Source organism: Eschrichtius robustus, chromosome 9 (genome assembly GCF_028021215.1).
Source record: "Eschrichtius robustus isolate mEscRob2 chromosome 9, mEscRob2.pri, whole genome shotgun sequence".
Lineage (NCBI taxonomy): Eukaryota > Metazoa > Chordata > Mammalia > Artiodactyla > Eschrichtiidae > Eschrichtius > Eschrichtius robustus.
In genome coordinates, this window is record NC_090832.1 from 39161647 (window position 1) to 39178444 (window position 16798).

At 33.0% G+C, this 16798-nt stretch overlaps 1 protein-coding gene across 1 annotated transcript in view; it reads left to right on the forward strand.

The window, feature by feature from the left end:
- TRDN (triadin) overlaps positions 1-16798 on the forward strand; it is a 341870-nt gene that overhangs the window by 298070 nt on the left and 27002 nt on the right. Inside the window, exons 26-34 of the mRNA XM_068550829.1 lie at positions 5692-5718; positions 6148-6177; positions 7732-7761; positions 9190-9216; positions 9601-9648; positions 11373-11420; positions 12670-12687; positions 14712-14756; positions 16506-16526. Of these exons, the coding sequence (XP_068406930.1) occupies positions 5692-5718; positions 6148-6177; positions 7732-7761; positions 9190-9216; positions 9601-9648; positions 11373-11420; positions 12670-12687; positions 14712-14756; positions 16506-16526 (294 nt within the window). The remainder of the gene's footprint in view (positions 1-5691; positions 5719-6147; positions 6178-7731; positions 7762-9189; positions 9217-9600; positions 9649-11372; positions 11421-12669; positions 12688-14711; positions 14757-16505; positions 16527-16798) is intronic.

Sequence of the window (16798 nt, forward strand, 5' to 3'; positions counted from 1 at the left end):
GTGCTTCCACAGCAGAAAATATCGGGAATTGAGTAAACAGACTTACTAAAGAGCAATAAAACTAAGAGGAATTAACGCTGCAACATTTCAGGTTGATTATCTACGCTGTGTCTCCCTTTTAAATGACTTACTATTTAGATTTAAATTAATATTTAGTGTAAATATATTATTTTAGACCTGGATGAGATCTTAAAAATCACCTAATCTAACTTCTTACATTTATTTTCATTTTGGAAGAGGAGAACAAAACAAGTTAAATGGCCATGTCAAGGTTCCACAGTAAATGAGTGTCTGAATGAGAATTTGACCCAACACTTACTTAAGATATCTTTATCTACTGCTTGTTGCAGTGTACTATGACATAAGTAGTTTCTGATTGTATAGGTCAAAATTTTATTAATTTTGTCTGATGTTAGTTTCAAAATTCCTTAATATATATAGATGTAGATAGGCTATTTATTCTTTTATGTATATAATTTTAAACTGCTATGATTTTTATCATTCATGTGTCTAATATTTTAGAATATTTTGGCTCTTAATTTTTTTCCTTTTACTTTTTTTTATTTGTTGACTATGACCATTTATTCTTTTAAGTCTATGCATTGTAAGGGTAGAAATGGGAAATACTGCATTGACATTTTGTTTTAATACAATTCAAAATATTTAGAAAATACAGAAAGTACAAAAGCTATAATAGAAACAGAAAAAACTAAAATCTCCATAAGTAAAATGAACAAATATATTTATGTATGTATATACTTATTATATTGCTACTTACTATTGAAATGTATTCTGTGAATGTGGAGCCAATTATCACTTCCATGAGAACATCAGTGTTACAATGATTTGGTTTCCTTTGTAAAAATAAAATATTCTTGTGTTATATAAATTAGATTTCACATCACATACTTTACAGATCTCAGTCACAAACATCTGAATATACTATTACTGTCATCTATATTGAAAAGTTGACACCCTATAATCAACATAAGCATGTTCTGTTTTTAGCTTTATCCATTTATGTCTCAGTAGATTGAAGGCTTTCTCTGATTTTAATTAAGCCATATTTGCTGAAATATGACATACGCGATTAGATGGAACTCAGAATTGTAAAAAATAACCATAGTTTTTTGTTAAATGAATGCTGTTAACAAATGTCATGGTTATCAAACAGTGGTTCTCAAATTTCAACATGTGTCAGATATACCTGGTGGGCTGGCCCATGCCTAGAGTTTATGATTCTGAAGGTCAGGGATGGGGCTAAGAATTTACATTTTTAAGTTCCCAGGTGATGCTGCTGTTTGAGAACTACTGCCTTAACAGAATTCTCCTCCAACAAACACTCTACACTTGTCCTTATGCTTATTGCAGCCTAAATATGGACCTTAGGAAATATATAGTCTTAGACCATGTATAAACAGACATTTACATGCACTTTATTCATTCATATATCTGCAGATATGTTTGCCTGTGAAGTTTCATCAGATTTTAAACTGATATTATATACTCTCATAACTGAATGTATGAGATCATGAAACTAGGAATATAAAAGAGCTAAAGAATATTTAGGACCGACATTAGCAAGATGGTGATGTAGGAATTTCCAATGTTCATTTCCTCCCAAGACATATCAATTTGAACAACTCTTTGCGCATGAAAATACCTTCACAAGAGTCAGGGATTCCAGGTGAGGTCTTAAAACACCTGGATGAAGCAAAGAAATAAGTAAAGACACACTGAGGAGAGTAGGAAAAATAGATCTGCATTCCTGCCATTCCCCTTCCCCAAGCCCAGGCAGCCCAGCTCAGAAAAAGACACCATCCTCATGGGAGAAAGAGAGTGAAGTGAGCACCCAACTTCACCACAGACCCCAGAGCTAGTCTGAATACTAAATGGGATTTAGCCAGATGAAGAAGGAGGAAGAATGTTCTAGACAGAGAGATAAACATTTAAGACATCCCAGAAGAAAAAGAGACCTTAAGATGGTTTTTAGAAATACAATACTTCAGTATAACTTGAACATAGAGCACAAAATAGTACAGAAGAGGGTGATGAGATATGCAACAATTAGATTCATCAGTAGCCTTATAGAGCAGGCAGAGGCAGCTGGAGTTAATAAAGGCAGTACGTGATTTCCACTGAGATATGATATCTGAAATAACCAGACAGGCATCCTAGAAAATCTCTCTGGCTTCAGAATTGAGAGAACGATGGAAAAAAGCCTGTGTTTGCATGACCAGTTTGGATGTTCTTGGTAATTTCAAAGAGAAACAGTGGTGGGTTGGATTAAAGTATTGTATTGTTTCCTAGGGCTGTGGTAACAATGCCAGAAAATGAGTGGCTTAAAACATAAAATTATTCTCTCACAGTTCTTTAGACCAGAAGTCCAAAATCAAGGTTTAGGCAGGACTATGTTCTCTTTGAGGGTTCTGGAAGAGAATCTGTTCCATGCCTTTCTCTCAGCTTCTGGTCTTGCTGGAAATTCTTGGTGTTCCTTGGCTTCTAGGTGAATCATTCCAATCTCTGCCTTTGTCATCACATGGTATTCTCCCTGTATCTTCACATCATCTTCCCTCTATGCATGTCCATTTCTGTGTCTCTTCTCCTCCTTTTATAGGGACACCAGTCATACTGGGTTAGGGCCCAGCCTAATGACTTCATGTAACCTAATTATATCTGCAAGGACCCTATTTCCAAATAAGGTCACATTTATGTGGTACTGAGTATTAGGACTGCAACATTTCTTATAGGGGGACACATTAAAACCATAGCACAGAATACAGGAGAACAGCAGAATAATTAGACAGTTGTTAGAGGACTGCAATTGAAATTGAACTTGGAAATAAGTATATATGGGAGGGCACATGAAGAACCAGCTCTGAAACCCAGATTTCATTATTGAACAGCTTTGTGGGAATAGATAGTTGTCCAGTATCTATCACAACCTGATTGTAGGAATTAGCAGAACTTTTAAGTCAAGATTTTCTTAACCTGGTTGGGTTTGAAGAGCATAATTGAACATCCTTATATTTGTACACAATTTGTGTGTGTGTGTGTGTGTGTGTGTGTGTGTGTGTGTCCTCTTATTGAACTGTGCTTGGTCCATGTTGAGAGCAGTAGGTAGAGTCCTATGAAAACTGTTACATAATTAGGGTAGGGATATTGTTGAAGATGTTATCTGCTACATTATACTGCATTATAGTTTTTTTTTCTGAGAACCCATAAAACAAATTTATCTCAGGTAATATTACCAAGAATTGTTTTGCTTCTCTTAAACAGCTTATTTGCTTACAACTTAAAACAGTGTGAATTGTATAACTGATTGCACATTTTATCTTTGTCTGGGTACCAGAGAGCTGAGAGGTGAATAGTCATGTCAGGTCAAAGAAAGCCTGTAGTAATTTTAACATTTTTTTGTGTTCTAATGTAATTTCTGAATTCACATATTCTCCTACATTCATTGACTCAACTTCTCCATGTATTTACCTTCTCTTGTTTTCATTAATTATTTCATTTATTTATCTAATGAACAAACAATAAATGAGTGCCTATCACGTAACCATGTATTGCACCAGCTCTCTGGATTCAATGATGGATAAACATGATCTCTGTTCTCAAATATCTCACAGTCTAGAAGGGAAGGTATTCACTTAAGTTAATATTTACAGTATATTGTGAATAAGATATCAAAAAACAATGATCAAGATATCAAAAAAATAATGTTGGCACATAAAGGGGAAAAGTTTTCCAACCATATCAGAAAATGCTTTCTGAGGAAGAGATAGCTGAGCCCTAAATAGAAATTAGCCAAATGAAAAGTGAAGGGAAGAAAACTCTGATAAAAAAAGAATCAAGAAATAAAAATCTCTACATAAATGGTGAGATATTCTATGTTTGTGAAGTAGAAGATTCAACATTAAGATGTCAGTTCTTCCCAACTTGATCTATAGATACAATGTAATTTCCATCAAAATCTCAGCAAGTTATTTTGTGGATGTTGACTAAGTGATTCTAAAGTTTACATGGATTGGGAAAACACCCAGAATAGCCAACACAAAACTGAAAAAAAAAGAAAGCTGGAGGACTGACACTACCCAACTTCAACACTTACTATAAACTGCTACAGTATTATTACTATTTCTTTCTCTACCTTAAGTAGTTTTGTTGTGCGCATAGGCTGGCAGTGCTCATCTGAAGACTTGAGGGAGCCTTCCACAAATTCCCCAAACTTTTTCAAATCTTTTTTTCTCCCTCTTTCTAATCTCTTTAGCTTCCTACTTTATATTACTCTGACCACTGATCTCTAGCTATCTTGGTCTCTCAAGACTCCCAGTTCGATCTCATCAAATCAGCTCTATTCCTGCGCTAACAGCCTGCAGTTCTCTCAAGGAATTAAGCTGGGATAATCATAGAGTACACCTCATTTGCTTTTCATTACTTAAAAATCACTGTCCTTTATTGTCTGATGTCCAATATCTTTAAAACCATGTTTTATATAGTTTTTTCTATTTCCTATAGTTTCAAGTGTGAAAACTAATCAGGTGCTTGCTATTTTATTTAGCTAAAAGTGAAAATCACTGGGACACTTTTGACAATGAAGAGGATGGGATAAATGTTTATCTTATTACAGTAGAGTATGTTATGTAGATCCTTCCCAGAAGCCAAATGAATAGGAATTTAAAAAGAAGAAAGTGATCAACATAGTTACGTATGTTCATTGATACTGGAAAGTAAGGGGGAATTAGTGACCAGAGATGCCTGATAAATATAATGTTGGGAATAGAAGCTAGATGATAGTGAATTAATGATTAAATGGGAGTCAATAAATGGAAAAAACAAGTAAAGGTAACATTCTTAAGAAGTATAGTAGAGCAGTTATGGAAAGGTATTGGATGTTATTAATATAGGAATTCAGAATCAAAGAAAGGTGCTTTGTTTACTGTTAAAACCTTTGTTGAGATAAAAAAGAAAGAAAGTTAAAATTTACTGTGGATAGGGCAGATGTTGGCAAACCATGGCCTGCAGACTGGCCACCAGCTTCTGTAAGTAAAGTTTTATTGGAACACAGCAATTTCCATTCATTCACATAATGCTTATGGCTGCTCTGTGCTACAACAACAGAGCTGAATAATTGCGACAGAGATCATATGGCTCCAAAGTCAAAAAATATATATATCTGAACTTTCACAGAAAATTTGCCAACCCCTGAACTAGGAATCCAATATGCAATAAAAGCATATGGTATATTTTGGGTCATCAAGAATTCCAGATTCAGCAGCAGTCGCTAGTTAATATATTATACTGGGACAGATAACATGTTGATAATGTTAATGGAAATGAAAGCAGTAGTCTTGAATTTTTCATCTTGGATAATGAAAGGCTAAAAGTAATTCTCAAAATAAAATTGTATGTTCCATCTTAACATTAGATTAAACAGTTAACATTGCACACGAGTTTGTGAGCAAATTTTTTAATGGTGCAATGAAATTAAACTGCTATTGTTTTAAATGATTTTTCAACTAGTAACTTGGCTTGGACATTAAATTACATATCCTGTAAAAATTTCAATAAAGAAAGATGGTTGGGGTCTATAGTGTTTGATTTTCAAATATATAATATTCTACCATATACAATGTTGATCCAATAACAGTGGAATGACTCAGTTTTTAATAATTTTTAAACTTTTTCTAGGCAAAGAAGTCAAGCCCAAGTCTCCACGTATGTTATACATGCCAAAAACAAAAAACAAATCTTAAATGCCTGCTTTACTCATCCTCTGATTCTATTGTTGAGTGTTTTGCATAAAGTCAAAGGCTTAACTATTTTGTGCAGATAATGTGCTGGTTATCTTACTTGTGTTTCTGAGAATTTGCTATGCTGATATTTTCCTTTATCCTTCATTCACTGGGCATGATTTCATTAACTTCTCATTAAAAATCTTAGTTCATGTTTCCAATTTTTCTCAAAAATTCTTATTGTGATTGATAATGAGGAACCTTTACTTGTGTGTGTATTAATCTGCTGCAATCATAAGAAGAAAGTTAATATGGAAGATTAAAGAACAATAATATGTAAAAGAAATATGCATGAGTACAGGAAATAAATATTTTTATATAATCGTTATTACTAATGTTTACTCGTTTTTAGAGCCACAAATAAAAAAAGAAGATAAGCCAGGTATGTACATTTCATTCCATATTTATAATGAATAGCATACTTTTTTGCAAATGTGTTCTAGTGCAAATATTATACTAAAATTTTATTCTTGAACAACTTTTTAAAATAAAACAAATGTAACATATGTTTAGCTATACTACCTGTTCCTAGAAAAAAACCCTATTTACAAAGTGAAACCGCTGAGAAATTTATATAGTTCAGAAGAAACAAATGACTATTTTTCGCTGATTACTATAGAACACAGACATCCTGTCAGAAGAAAAGCTGCCCACACTCTTCTATTTTTTGGGGGCTCCTGAGTCAGATGAACATTTCTGAGGGCCATAGCAGGCAGCAAACAGTTTTTTAAAAGAAAACACAGCAGTGATTTTCGAAACAGTTAAAATTTTGATTCTTGTCTCCCAACTGTATTGGTGTTATGGGGCTGCTGTAATAAAATACCAGAAACTAGGTGGCTAAAAACAACAGAAATTTATTCTCTCACAGTTCTGGAAACTAGACATTCGAAATCAAAGTGTCAGCAGGGCATGTTTCCCTTGTAAGGTGTAGGGAAGAATCCTTCCTTGCCTCTTTTGGCTTCTGGTGTTTGTGAGCAGTCCTTGGTGTTCCTAGGCTTGAAGAGGCATCTCTCTAATCTCAGCCTCTGTCATCACATGAACCTCTTCTCCCATTGTCTTTATCTCTGTATCTTTTCTCTTCTTTAAGGACACCAGTCCTACTGGATTAAGGATCCTGTCTACCCCCATATAACCACACCTTAACTATTATAGCTTAAAACAACAAAAATTGATTTTTTCACAGTTCTAGAGGATGGAAGTCCAAAGTCAAGATAGAAGCAGAGCCACACTCCCTTTGAAACCTGTAGAGGACAATGTTTCCTTATCTCTTCTAGCTTCTGGTGTTTGTCAGCAGTCCTTGGTGTTCCTTGGCTTGTAGTTGGCTCACTCCAACCTCTGCCTCCATCATTACACAGCCATCTTCTCTGGTGTGTCTCTATCTGTGTCTTTTTTCTTCTTCTTATAAGAACACCAGTCAGATTGGATTAAGGGCCCACCCTATGGCCTCATTTTACCTTAACTAATCACATCTGCAAATAATCCTATTTCCAAATAAGGTCACATTCTGAGTTATTTTCTATTAGGACTTCAAATATTTTTTTGTGGCACACAATTCAAGCCATAACACAGTCTAAATTTCTGAATAACAATTACATATATTTAAGAAAAACTCTTCCAACTCCTATCATCAAGTCATTTATCTTATGTGGACATTAGGACTATTCTCCACAACAATAATCTTGAGAAAACAGAAAATTCAGGTTGAAATCCATTAGCAGTAGCAATAACTTAGTGACAGACAAGTACATATCATGATTTTAACTACTGTGTGTTCAATAGTCCAGTACTGACAAGCCAGTAGGAAACTAAAATAATTTTTACTAAAATTCTGCTTTTTCAAATTATAGTAAATGAAATAAAATAGTGTCCAAAAATGAATTTGTGCTCTAGTTTATTTTTTCAGATTTAAAAATTTCTCTTTTGTTTTCCCCTTCAGAGTCACAAGTTAAAAAGGAAGCAAAACCAGGTAACAATATTTTTATTCTTAGTTACAGAGCTAATGTTGCTGTTATTTTAGTACTAAAAAAGGCTTACTACCCACCAATGGGGAGTTACACAGGGTCTCCCAGATCCTCATTATTTACCCTACTCCATTGCTCAATATGGTTTCACAGTACTGGATTAGGTAAGAATGGGGATATTCCATAGGCAAAAACATCTAGAATATGGCTTTAAATGAACCTCAGCAGAGACTCCAGGTTTCAGGAGACATTTCCTGGAGTTCTTCAAAGCCTAGTATAGTCATGTTTAATCTGTGGGTTTATTTTTGATAACACACCAGAGTTATAAAATCATGAAATCATAGGCTACTGAGATTTGAAGGGAAAGAGGACAAGAACTTACCAAGCATCTGCTAGAGCTGAGGAATAGCGTAAGATTCCATTTTCATCCCATCAGTAGGAGAGACATGCGACATGACAATTATTACCCATATTTCATATCTGTGGAAACAGTTCAATTGTTCAATTGTTCACAGTTCAGAGATTGTCCCAGACTAACAATCATTTTATTAAGAGGCAACATTGATCTAAAATAAGGGCAATCTTTCCAAGTTTACACTGCTATTTAATGTGTAAGTCCTAGTTCTGGTACCAACTAGTTACTCACCTGAGGCAAGTCAACAAAACCCTCAGGCTCTATGGATGCTATTTCTTCATTATAAAAAATTATGTAGCAGGATTCTTAAATAAAAACAAATTCAAGAATCCAAGTCTAGATGTATATACAATACTATCTTATTCCTTTAATTCTTAGCAGAGCTTACCTGACAACTGATCATAAGCTTGAGTCTAGTTTTTCTTGTAAATAATGTATCTTTTTAATGTATCAAGGCTTAAAAATGCCTAACTACTATCTTATTATTTATTTTCCTGAGTACATTTATTTGCTGCAGATGAGTATGTGTTACCAGATATGAACACTTTGCATTTTACCTCTTTTTTTTTTTTTTTTTAATTTATTTATTTATTTATTTATTTTTGGCTGTGTTGGGTCTTCGTTTCTGTGCGAGGGCTTTCTCTAGTTGTGGCAAGCGGGGGCCACTCTTCATCGCGGTGCGCGGGCCTCTCACCATCGCGGCCTCTCCTGCTGCGGAGCACAGGCTCCAGACGCGCAGGCTCAGCAGTTGCGGCTCACGGGCCCAGCCGCTCCGCGGCATGCGGGATCCTCCCAGACCAGGGCTCGAACCCGCGTCCCCTGCACTGGCAGGCAGACTCCCAACCACTGCGCCACCAGGGAAGCCCTCTTTTTTTTTTTTTAATCAGAAACCCAATACCATTTAAAACTTCTATTTAGGCCTAGTAATATTTAAAACTTTCATTTATTATTATTAAATACTACAATTTTGCAGGTGATTTAATTGAAATTTTTATAATTATGAATGTTTATTTTCTAGCTTCATCCGAAAAAGCTCAAATACACAGTATGTATCTTAATTTTATCTATAAAGTTGATATAGAATTTTTACAAAAAACTTAAATATCTTTAATAATATATATTTGCAATCTATGCCTCAGTATTTATACTTTATTACAGGCTATGCTTTGGAAATTATAGGTGCTTAAATGTAAATAAGAATTCTTTGTATATTGTTTTCATGCAACCAAAACCTTTAAGTTTTTTATTTAAACTACATGAAATGAAATGAAAATTAAGGAACAGTTTTTCTCCATGGACACATTTGTAAAAATCTGTCAATTTTTTTCTACTAAACAAAACACTGGACCATGTCACAGAGAAAATACGCCATATGTTAATTTATAAAGCTTCTAAATATCTGAAAAGATTTTCTTTTTGTTATTTTCAGAACAAGACATAGTGAAACCAGAAAAGACTGTTTCTCATGGTAAACCAGGTATTTTGCAGGTGTTACTTGTACAATAGTATCAAATTGTCTCTCAATGTTCTAGTTTTAACAGGATGATGAGCTTAGAGTCAAATCTAAAGTTATTAAGGATGATTCGTAGTTCATGCTGAGAACTTGACCTGCCAGATATAACTACATAGCTCGTGATCCTTCCCATCAGAGACTTAGCTTAGCACAAAGACCATCTTTGCCAGCATTCAGATGAATGGTCTCTATATTTCATTTTGTTTTGATCTGTTTGGGGCAAGACATCACTAGAAAACTTGTAGTTCAGAATGGCTCATTCAAACATGATCATCTTGAATTCCAAAAATCCCAAGAAAAGGAAATCAATATTTCCTCCTGCTTCCCTTCATCCTTCCTTCTTCCCTTCATCTTCTTATTCCTGGTCCTACATTTTGTAGAAAGTAAAGGTAAGCCAATGGGCTTTGCTCATAAGGAGAAATAGAGAAATTACCAAGACTAGCTTAATAATTAGTTTTTATTTAAGAATAGAAACTTTATTTAAATTTTAATTTAAGCCAATTAAATATGGATTTAAATTTGAGGTTGTGTCAAGCCCCAGTTGTTCTGTAGAATATTGTCCTTTATTGTTTCCCTGATGTTGTGAATATAGTTAGGCCAGAATCTTTACAAAGGTAAAAGCATACTTTCTTTAAACGTATCTTAGGAAACTTTTTGCTTATATTTTTAAAATTTTACTTTAGACAATCTGTTTTCAATGGATTTGAGTCAGTTTGATTTTACTTGTTTACGCTTTAAAGAATATGAGACACCAACAACAGAAACCATAGAAATAAATAAAGCAGAACCAGACTATGGGGAGGTGAGAAAAGCAGTCGGTATTGACATAAGCAAAACTTTAGAAACAACTTTTAGAACCTCCTGATATAATGAATAGTAAACCCTGTTACTTTCTTTTCTGTCCTAAATATCAACCATTTTTGAGGTGAAATACTGAGAGGAGAGAGTTTAGTCTCCGAGTGTATAACAAAGGCATTGCCCTCTAGCCACATCTTTCTTTTATTTCAGTGATCACATTCATACTCTAAATTCTGTTTCCCAGTGAAACTTTCTAATTAGGATATTTGACTAACTGATTCATTCTCACGGCTGAATACTTGAAAAGTTTAATTTTATATAGAATAATTTTACTAATCCCTCTAATTTGACCCAAATCTATTTGACTATGTCTACAAAAACATACAACACAGAAGACATCCCATAAATGCACCACCTTTGCCCTTCCCCAGCTTTGCAACATAAAAACTTGGGTTCCCAGGCTAATCCTGGGTTCTCAGGGAGGTATCTTGCTCAAGAAAGATAAAAAATTGTTTCTTCCTATTCTCATTCAATAATGAAAAGGAAATACATGTTTTATGTGTACTTCAGTGTAGATAAATACAGTGAAATACAGTGAAGGCAAAGGATAGAGTATACTTTTGTTAGGGGTTAGGGGACCATTTGAATTAGGAAAACTTTTATGGCAAGAAAGCTGCAAAGGACATATGCAGCTGGACAAATTTTTTTTGTGCTCCCATCCGATTTGAATAAAAGATATCACTTGCTGTTTTATTGAGAAAACAGCTAAGTTTGTCTCAGTATTGGTGTTATTTCAAAGAAAATACAAAATATCAAGGTTGAAATGTGTCACTGTTTTGTACTGATACATTTAAAATTTCCACTTGTGTTAATATTTTTTCTTATCACAGATGAAAAAGTTGTCAAGCAGGCAAAAGCTATCACATTAGAAAAAACAGGTAAATGAGCTATTTTAGATTTTTCTTCTATGTATCAGTTTTATGTTATGTTGGCACACACCCACACGTGCACAAACACAGACACACACCTTTACTGAAGTATGTGCGCTCTTAGTGCCATAAATTCTAAGATTCTTGATTCTTGTAAATAACTAAAAGTTATACTCAATAAAAATTAACAGTGGAAAACTAGAGTGACATACTTTATTTTTTTAAAGTATGATTGACCTAAGCTTACAGATAATTCACAAGGAAATTTATGTCATGCATTGATTATCATGTACTATTTTTAGGTGTTTAATCTCATTTTCAAAACACATTTCCTCAAATTTTAAAATCACAGAAATCTGAAACTGTCTGCTGTTCATGTATTAGATGGAATAATTTCCATTCATGAGAGCTCTGCAGAGACTTATATGACTGTGTAACTTTTAAAAATCTGCCTTGAAGAAGGATCAATAGAACATATAATATCAAAGCAAAAATATCAAACCATCATTTCATGTGAGAAAAAAAAGGAGTGTACACACTCTAGAAATTCTGAAGTTCTTTCCTAAAAGGATGAACAAAATTAAGTCTCCATCTCAACTGACATCTTGAAACACTGTATCTCCTCCATTTGATCCCAAGATGGAAATCCTACCTACCTCCGCCATGAATGGAGTCCCATTTCTTACTAAAAATCATTCCAAAGGAAAAGGCCTGTGAAGTAATTTCTTTCTTTTAACTGAGATAATCATGATAGTTGGGATTTGAATACAGTTCTCAGAGGAAAATATAATAGATTTCAGGAGATAACTAATTATTTATAGAAATTATAGACTATATTTCATGAGTAAGAAACCCTATTTTCACATTACCCCATACAACCATTGTACTCTATTCCAGTCATTGCCTAAGCTCATAATTTTAGTTAACATTCCTCTAATTTGCACCCTAAAGTGTTAAGCATCTCACTTAGTTATATGGGTATTTGGAGATTATGAAGAAACTAGCCCAATGTATTTGTGTCCCAAATATATATTGTTTCAAATTTTACATAAAATTTTGTGCATCTTAGTTTTTCAATAAGCAGTGTGTTTAATGTATTTGCTGACAGTGAAAAAATAGTGTCCAGAGAGAATGGATTAAGCTTAAGATAAGATGAGAACTTAAAATGAAGAAGGAATAAATACAAATGCTAAAGAGTTATTTTTTTTCCATGGTTTGTATTCATCATATGTCATTTGCTTTCTTTCATTCTCCACAGTCAAACCCAAACCAACAAGTAAGAGACGAAAATAAAATCTGGAAAGTATCGCTTGGCCATTTTAACTTTAACAATTTGCTCGGGTTTTTTTCCCAATTGTTATTTTTAGCATTGCCCAAGGCTAAAGTACCTCTATACGTGATAAATGAACGTTATTGCTACAGCTTTGATTTAACATCTTTATCTTTCACTACTAATTAATAATTCAGTATAATTATACAGAAGAAATCTTTGGAAATTGTATCACTATTAATACTAAAAGAGTGAGTCCATACAGGCTATAAAATAACACTAAGAAGTTAGGGTAAATGGGCAATCTTTTAAACATACATAATGAATAACAAAGGAAAATGAAATGATATACAATTTTTGGTGTTATGAACCACATACTGTTTTTAATTTGTTTCCTATAAGCAGCATTAATTATATGGTAGGTAGTTTTTGGTATTAATGTTATTCATAATTTTATGAATTATAAACGTTTTGCCATTTGTTTATTAAAATCATGGAATTTTCTCATGAGTATAGATTTTAAAGATTGTCCATTTTATTGTTCAGGAGTCATACAGATGTTACCGGTGTAGAGAGTTTAAAAGGTGACTATTGGGCTCAGAAAAGTGTGAATATTTGCCCATTGTCACAGGTAGTAAATATGTCCAAAACTGTGTCAAAATTGTGATATTGGTTCATACATATATTTGTGAAACAGAGGCTTGGGTGAAGATATGAGTGGCTTTTGTCAAATAGTCTCTGGTTCATGTATGAAAAATGAATTGACAAGGTCCAAAGATGAATTTGGTGAGACCAGTTAGGAGGTCATATTAGTGATTCAGGAGATATGGCAAAATATATGGAGCCTAAAAAGAACATAGTCACCTCTCAGAACCTATTGCATGTATTTTGAATATATATTTTATATTATTTTTACTTTAATTTATTATACTTTTGCAGTGTTATTATGACAGTTTAATAATTTGAATATTGGCTTCTTTTATTGTGCATGCTTATTTAACACTAAAATTTATACAACTTAAGTTCATGGAAGTTCATTCTTGAATGCTATCAATCCCTAATTTACAAATACCCAATTAAATTTTATGACAAAATAGATCCCACATCTCCCCACTTACTTCATTGTTGGTGCAAGATGATGGGGAGGAAATAGTAGTGCTTTCAGAGAATCTCCAAATTCAGGATGAGGGAAGGAAAGGATAGGTAAGCCAGAACAGTTCAGGAGGACTAAACCTGGAAGTGATTAGTAAGAACTAACACTTGGCAGTGATCTGCTGTATTTCCAAATATTCTCAACTCCATTCAAAATATCCTACCCTACATAGCTTTATTTGAAATTCCACTTTTGGTGAAAGAGAAAGATCTAAAATTTACTTTAATTCAAATATTTTTCAAAGGGCTGAGAAGAACATCAATTCCACATTTTGATTACAGTTGTCATGTCCTAGATTTACTTGAGATTCATCTGTGAGAGTTCTAACTGAACCTAAAAAGAGAGGGTGTTCCAGAAAAATGAAAATACGAAGTGTTGCACTTTCTGGAATAAGGCAAGTCTAGGTTACATTTTCAACAAGAAACTAATGACTAGCACCAAATTGCTTCTGACCAGCACCAAATTGCTTCTGATGTGGCAAGAAAGGAAGTAGGAGTCAGAGAGGTAAAAAGGGAGCTTGTAAAATGCCAGAGGCAAATGTATTCTGGTTTGAAATATCCTCAAAGAATGATTCAACCTTCAGCAAAGAAAGAAAAATCCTCTTATTATTATTCTCCTTTTTGTCATATTCTATTTTCTTCTTATACCACATGGCCCTAAGAGGGCTAGCGCCTTTGAAGTATCTTACAGGATGTCCTGAGAATGAACCTGACCTTGTTTATGATGTGTTTCTATGGCAATATGCTTTCTGTGTTCCAAGTTACATGCAAATGACTTTGGAGGCATGCTGAGGATCACCTGCAAATATGTAAATACTAAATCGCTTGCTATGCAAACAACCTACAGAGTGTCAGTTAATTTTGATTTCTCTCTCTAGAAAAAGCTGAACATCAAGAAAAAGAATCTCCATCTATAAAAACAGGTGTTTTTGCCTTTCTGGTTTATATTCTGTCCTAATTCAGTATTTTTATTAAATTTGAAAATTAAAGCAAAACATATAAGTACCTTTCATTTTATTTCCTGGTAATTTTTAGTCTTGTGGTTTTGTGGTAGAATCTAGTTTATCTGATATAAGGGCTGTGGTAGTACTGGTAAACATTTTGCTAGATATTATAACCAATATATATGGATTGCTAAACAGTCTATTATAATACAGCAGTATTAACAAAATAGTATTTGCCTTCACGGTTCATAAGACCCTTCCAAAATATTCAGTATTTCACTGATGTCAATATTAATATCATTTATCATACTGGTAATGTTGATTCACTGTTGATATACTGTAAAATATTCTATCAAATTGCACATATAACATTTCACTGAAAACTAATCATGAATTTCAACTTGGTTTAATTGCTTAAAATAGAAGTTATCCCATTCTATAATAGCTTAATACTTTTAAAACTATTATTCAATTTTAAAAATATATAATACTTGGCATGGTTCAACACTAAGGCATATAGGAGGCTAACTGTAAAAATATCCCTCCCTCTCCTCTTTTTTCCTATTCTACCAGTTCCCATTCCCAAAATATCCAAAAATGTCTGATAGGTAATCATTGTTATTTTTTAATGTCTTCTTCTAGCAGTATATATAAAAGACATATACACATACGTATATACAAATTATATATATATATATTCCCACTTTTTTTACACAAATCATGACATACTATAAATAGCTTTGTCCCTAGGTTTTTCTATTTAAGAATGTATTTTTGAAGATTTTTTTATATCAGTACATAAAGCATTTCTTCATTAATAGTATTCTATTGTACAGTTGTATACAGTTTACTTAACAAGTCTCTGATTGACCTGTGTTTAAGTTATCTAACAAGCTTTCTTTAATGATATACAATAATAAATATACCTACCTGTCTAGTTTTGTAAATTTATCTTTGGGGTAAAATTAGTAAATTTTTTTAGTGCAATGATATATTCAATGTAATTTTTATAGACATCCCTAATTGTTCTTTAAAAAATTATATTAATTTGTATTCCCACCGTTAATGAATTAGTTAGTTGACCTAATTTTGGATGATTCAAATTCTTTGCAATCATGATGAAATGTTGTCTAGTTTTTTTATGAATAGATATTTACGTGTAAAACTGCATAACTAATGCTTTTAGTTAACAATTTCAGAAGACAAGGTATGCTGGAGAAAGGAATCATGTATTTAGATAGTATAGCTTTGTGTTTTTCACCCACCATTCACTTATCTTTCCTGAGATTTTATAAAGTCAGCTTCTTTATTCAAAATACTGTATTGGAAGAGTTTAAATAGTTAATATTAATTAATATTAATATGTATTCTGAAAAGACAATGGCAGAATATACCTTTTATGCCATTCAGAAACAGTAAGGAGTTCAGATTATCCTGAGCATTCATTTTTCATCAAATGAAATATGAGGCTTTACAGGGATAAGAAGAGACCAAGAAGACCCTATACTTTCAAGCTTTACAACTTCTTTGAGGAATTCATTGGAATATGACTTAAAAATTACTCAAAATGCATTGCCTACTGCTCATTTTAATATAAGTTTAGCCTTTTCCTATTTTAACTCAAACAAACAGAAATAGGAAATATAAAGGGCTGATATTTTACCTATAGCTAGAAAATGATCACTGACTTTTTCTTTTATTTTCTTTCTTTTCTTCTTTACTTTTTAGACAAACCAAAACCAACTCCAAGTAAGTGTACCATTCTAAAATTTTAAGAATTTGCTATTTAATTAATTTTAATTTTATAGTTTCTTTAAATTGTACATGCAGTAAAAATTAGTATGGTATTTCATTAATGCAATAGATATTACACCATTACCTATATAAATGATTCTTACTGACAAAGAATATTTGTGTGTATTGTATTCATTAATCCTTGAACATGTATTTATTGAGTGCCTGTTAGATACATTACTCTACACCAGGGTATGTGAAGAAATGCCTAAAATGACTTGTGTTAT